Here is a 6,054-nt window from a genome sequence, read left to right as displayed (position 1 = left end):
GTATTCTTCGAAGGCTGTGTATTCCTTGAAGTCGTTTCATAACATCCTTTCACGGAATAGCAACTCAAATATGATATGGAGTTGTCATACAATGACTGTTTTTCTTTTGTGTACTTGATTGATATTTCTCCTGGTCTCATTCCATTTATAAGTAAACTTGACTTCTTAAAATTTGAAAATTGATTTTTATCTGCACTTTGATTTCCATCAGCTCAATCCATTTTAATTTCATGTCTAGTTTCAATACCTTGTGTTATTGTGCTTTTCATCGCTGATTCATCTTCAGAGGCCTCAACGTTTATTATCGGTGGCAGCAATTATTTTCAATGACCTTGTTCTAAGGTAAACATAAAACTGAGAAGAATAAATTCCATTTGATCTCAAGTGTTCATGGAGAGTTCACTTATTCAATCAATGTTATGAAATGCTTCAATCTTGTCACCCTTAAATGTACTCAAACAAGCATCCAACTCTGACAACAAACCAAAACAGCTTTTGCCATAAGGGAAAAACATTTTTTGCCATTTCAAAAATTGTTTCACTGTAAAACGTCCTCATTAAAAAAACTTTTCGAGTGCCGCCGCTATATCTAGATGTAACCTGTCGAAACTTCCCTTTCTGGTAGTTCACACAGCCAATGTGCAACTTGTACTTTGTAACCTTCGTTTGCGATTGTTTAGCAGTAATTTTTGGTTCCTTTTCGTCCTCCTACAATGCAAAAAAAACATGTTTCATTTAGTACATGTGATGTCATAGACAATGATAACAAGAGATGTCAGAACAACACAGAGGTGTCAGAACCCCAACCCCCAGGATGTGCTGTCAGACGAAATTTTCCAAGGTCACTGTGACTTTGATCTTTAACATACTAGGGTCATCTACCAAAGCAGGAACGGCTTTTGTTTTTGAGACTTATGTGACCTTAACCTTTGATTTAGTGGCCTAAACAACAATAGCGTTTATGTACTGACCATGACCAATCTTTTCGCTACGTTTGATGGTTCTACAACATTGCATTGGTAGATATCAAACACAAACGGTTTTTCTATCTGATGTGACTGTTACCTTTACCTTTTACATAGTGAGTTTAGATACCATAGGGGTCACACAGAGAACATGACCAGCCATAAACGTTGAAGGTCCTAAAGTCATTGGTTTGTAAGATATTGAGCAGAAACAGTCTTCCTTCCCAAGGTCACTGCCCTCAAAGAATACTACACAGAAGACAGGACTTTTCATTAGTTGATTATTGGAAAGAACTGCTGGATAATTCAACTGTTTCGATCTTTCTCAATAAACAAACTTCATCTCAGCAAATTCGTATTCATGGAATACTAAAATTGTCTTACCTGCATTCATCCGGCTTTCTGGATCCAATATGGCGTTTTCCCGGGTGTATGGGGACATCTAATGCCTAAGTTCTAAGATCTAAGATCTAAGTTTTAAGATTTAAATTCTAATTTCTAAGATCTAAGATCTAAGTTTTAAGATTTAAATTCTAATTTCTAAGATCTAAGTTAAAAAGTCTAAGTTCTAAGTCAAAACGGCCCCAATAGGCTTCCGTAAATATCTGTTTCGAGACAAACTTTTTTAGCGTTAAAGAGGGTTTTTACTGCCGAAAAGGTTATTCTTGAATCGGATACTCCAGTCTGGATCGACAACCAGTAGTAGATTATTTTTCACGTGTACCGTATTTTGCAAATTATAGAATAAATAAAGCAAAACGAAATACTTTTTAGCTTACATTTCAAAGACGAACAACGTTTAGTTTTATCATATGATTTTATCGAATTTATGCATAAATCGTTATAGTTATCAGTAAGAGCACGAGGGTGTTATGGCACGAAGTTGCCAGGGAGGTTTTGCCGGTGTAATGAAGTATTTCGACCCCCATAGAATAACGACCCCCCGGTCATTATTCTATAGAAAATGTGACTCCTTTCCTGTAAAATATTGACTCCCCTTATAAAAAACTGACTCCCTTTGAAAACTCTATAGAATAACGACCCCTCGGTCATTATTCTATAGAAAAACTGACCCCTCCAAGTAAAATACTGACTCCCTAAAGATGACTCCCTTCGAATCTCATAGAATAACGACCCCGGTTATTATTCTATAGAAAAAGTGACTCCTTCCATGTAAAATACTCACTGCCGAAATTACTACATTCGAACTTTCATACAATATCGATTCCCGGACATAATTCTATTTAAAAAAGTTACTCTTTCCGTGTAAAACACCGGCTCCTAAAAAGACTTTCGACGATAATATCTATTAAAAAGTGATGCCCACCAAACCTGACGGACAATTTTACTAGATCTACTACTACTTCTACTACTACTACTACAACTGCTACTACTGATACTACTATACCTGCTTCCACTAATACGTCTTGTACATCTACCTCTTTTTCTCCTGCTGCTGTTGTTACTGTCACTTATTCCTCTGCTGCTGCTGCTGCTGCTGCTGCCACTGCCACTGCCACTGCCACTACCACTGCCACTACTACTACTACTACTACTACTACTACTACTACTTTCTATTGTTGCCGCTACCGTACTTTACTGCCACTGCTAAGTATTGCAACTTCTATTAATACTAAGTTCTATGCTAGCAGTTTCTTGTGCAGTTTTCTTCTGAAGATTACTTCATACGAAGTTTGCAGGATTATTGACACTGGTGTGTTTTGTGAACGTATTGTGAATTGTTATTTTCCTGAAAAAAAATGTATACGCCAAGATACAGCGTCTAGAAATAGAATCCCTTTTCCCGTTGCGGAATGCTCTGATTTCTGTGTCAAGTGATGGTATCTGGGGCTAATGGTCAAACGGAAGGACGGACGGACAAGGGCAAATCTATATGCCCCCCTCCCCCGAGTGGGGGCATAAAATGCAGCAATTAGGCCTTAGATACATGAATTATCACTAAATTTGACCAAATGACCGGGAGTCGTTTTTTTATGGGAGTCAATATTCTTCGTGAGGTTCAGTTTACTTCACGTGGGGGAGTCATAGTACTATGATCTGGAGGTCATAATACTGTGACCCGGGGGTCATTATTCTATGGGGGTCGAAATACTTCATTACACCTACATAGGTAAAGTCACTGGAAAAGCCAGTTCGGTGTGCAAGCAAATTAATTCTTGCCTTCAAATCAGAAACATTTGTAAAAACTACTTCACAAGGCTAAAGAGCATATAGAATATCGTACAGTTAAGTGTTCTTTATAAAAACATATCATTACAACTTTTCCAAGGATTAAAACTCGTCTTGAAATAGGTGCCAGGTTTAATTTCTTAATGAAAATATTGTTCAGATTTTGAAAATACAGACAAAATATGCTAGGTGAATACACATGGCAGGAGAAAGCAATAACTACGTTACTGATTTAACATTTTCATATTGCTTCCCTTGACTTGTGATGTTTTCCTAAACAGAACGAGTGTTTCATTAAAATATTTTTATTTTACATTTTTTTTGAAAAAAATCTCAAAAATTCATAAAAAGTGAGTACCCTGAGCGTGACTAGTGGTATACATTTATTGACACAAGATATTGTTATGAATAAGTTAGACCAAAATTATTGTGCAGAATGTAGTAAACCGTTTCAACGCTTTTGAAATAATGCAGAAAATTCACATTATTGTTGCATTTTTACCAATATCTAACTTTTCTTTTTACCTACGTTATCACTTTTGAGTGTCATTTATACATTCCACGCCAAACTTGTCGGAAATAAACTTGTTGAAAAGTTTCACCCAAAATGCTGACGCATAGCTTTTAAGGGTAATATACAGTCAAACTTGTTTGCGACAAAATTTGTTCGAGTTATCGGTAGTCCGACCCATTGAACAATATAGATTATATAGGGATTTGGCCATAACCTGGCCTGAGTTCTAGCAAGGCTGATGTTAGAATTATCCGAGTTCGAGCGAACAAAATTCGACTTATCTAAAATATCCATAAGAAGAAATGCGTACAAACAAAGGCTCATCATTAACTAATTATAATTATAAGTACATACACGCTCAAGTTTTAACACCATTTGCACTTCATTACGGTTATTTCTCGACTTGGCCAGAGTGGAGCTACAGGCCTTTACAAGGAATTATTTGCGAGTGTCAAATATCTTTATCTTAGTAATTGATTATCATTTTGCAAAAATCAACTGTGTGTTCATCTTCTGATTATGGAACTTGTCTATGAACTTCTGGAACAAACCACTCAGTTTTATGCTGCAACAAACATTATTGTGTTTTACTATCAAAACGTTATGATGTCATATCACACGTTACTTTTAACGCAAGTTTTTGTTTTTATTCCTTGTCTTTCTAGTTTCGAATTCTTCAATAGTCAATGCGGGCGGAGGTTTCCATTCGTTGCTGGAACCGACCCTTGAATCTGTTGCGTTGCAACTTTCACCACTGTTAATATAAGAAAACACAAATCAAACCAGTCATGTTCAACATCAATGTCCAAATCTGTGCAGATCAAAGTAATTGTTATCATGTATGATAGGTTTTTGAAAGTAATTAAGTCTATACTGTTATATTGTTAAAACATGAAAATATTATCAATATAACATTTATTATCTATATAACAATTCGGATTATATTTCGAGGATGAAACAATGGCAAGCATTATATTGCACTTCGTTTTAATGAAAACATCGACGACATAATGTTTTTAAATTTTTTTTGCATAATGTAGAAAATTTCTTTCCGATCTTTCGCTCCCGTGTTTATTTTTATCTCTTGTAAGCCATCATCGCCGTATGTGTAATCTTCTCTTTTGCCATCAGTCCATCGAATCTAATGAAAAATAAACAGTTGATATCTGCTTCTCTGAAACAGACTGTGTACATAAATGTTTTACAAAATTAACTCATTTATGATAAACTATGTTGATAAAAACAGTTTGTAAATTATACGTTATTACTATTGGCGAATATCTTTTACGTCTATGGTGATTGTTAAATCACGTCTTCACGTTTTATAATTGTTTTAATATCGAAAATTAAAGGGTAAATGGTAGATTTGCTGGAAGCATAGGTCTCAATAAATATAGCCAGAGCGACATCCGCCTCAAATAGAAACGTTCTTGGAAAGATGTGGCAGACAGGTTGCTTGAAATCTCCATCAACAAGTAAATGTTCATTTAAATATGAAAGATATAAGAAATGGGGTGTTGAGGGATGAGGGAAAATAGACAAAGCAAAACAACGAGGACAAGACAAACAAACAAAGGAAAACAATTGAATGAAAAGATGCTAAGAGTTTTTGTGATACGTATATATCTGTATCGATGTCGTTATTTCTTGTTAACGTCAAAAAATCTCTTTCTGTCTTGTCAAAATTAACCAGCTGATGTAAACTTTAATTAGATACAATTACTCTCATTTCCAGTCTTAAAATCATACTGCTTACCGTTGCTTTCCTGTTGCTCTTGTCCACCTTGATAACAACACCATGATTCATTTTTCCTTCTGAATAATTCCAGTCTATTCCTTCAACAATGCCAATAGTATTTTGAAAAATTCTTGAATTACCTAGCGGCTTCCCCTACCCTAGTTGTCTCGCTTTTATTTATATGTCATAGCTTATAACATTTATTATCGAAATAAACGGGAAACTGCAAATACCGTTTGAATGTTTCAACAAATAAGAGAAAAAAAAGAAGAAACATTGAAAATATTAACTGTTATCAAAGGCTGAATTTCAGACTTTTAATATTAATAGTGCCTTACTAGCTTCTATGCTGGCAAATTATTTTTCTATAACAGAACACATAAGTTGAAATTAATATACGGTTTGCCAAAAAGACTCAATTTGTGTTTGTGTAGCACACTTTACACAATTCTAAGTTCCACAAACACGAGACTGAATCCTTACCTGGTTTAACTTCACATCCCACTGCAATTATTTCTCCTGGTTTCAACTTCCTTGCTTCATCTATTAGAAGAACATCATATCTTCCTGATCCATACACGTAAATGTTTTGATGCCCATCTGTATCCCATTCAACCCATACCCCGTTACCTGATTCAATTCAAACA

At 35.2% G+C, this 6,054-nt stretch overlaps 1 protein-coding gene across 2 annotated transcripts in view; it reads right to left on the bottom strand.

Annotated features, from left to right (window-relative positions):
* Nucleotides 1-3,444: 3,444 nt before the first annotated feature.
* The window catches only part of LOC123554777 (uncharacterized), a 28,995-nt gene continuing 26,385 nt past the window's right edge, over nt 3,445-6,054 (bottom strand). For both annotated transcript variants that reach the window (XM_053547736.1, XM_053547737.1), the window contains exons 16-19: nt 5,891-6,037; nt 5,426-5,505; nt 4,723-4,810; nt 3,445-4,424 (exon numbers count right to left, since the gene is read on the bottom strand). In XM_053547736.1, the coding sequence (XP_053403711.1) occupies nt 4,297-4,424; nt 4,723-4,810; nt 5,426-5,505; nt 5,891-6,037 (443 nt within the window). In that variant the 3' untranslated portion in view covers nt 3,445-4,296. The remainder of the gene's footprint in view (nt 4,425-4,722; nt 4,811-5,425; nt 5,506-5,890; nt 6,038-6,054) is intronic.

The sequence above is a fragment of the Mercenaria mercenaria genome, chromosome 7 (genome assembly GCF_021730395.1).
Source record: "Mercenaria mercenaria strain notata chromosome 7, MADL_Memer_1, whole genome shotgun sequence".
NCBI classification, from domain to species: Eukaryota; Metazoa; Mollusca; class Bivalvia; order Venerida; family Veneridae; genus Mercenaria; species Mercenaria mercenaria.
The sequence above is the reverse complement of the archived record's forward strand: the minus strand, read 5'-3'. Positions and strand labels throughout refer to the sequence as shown.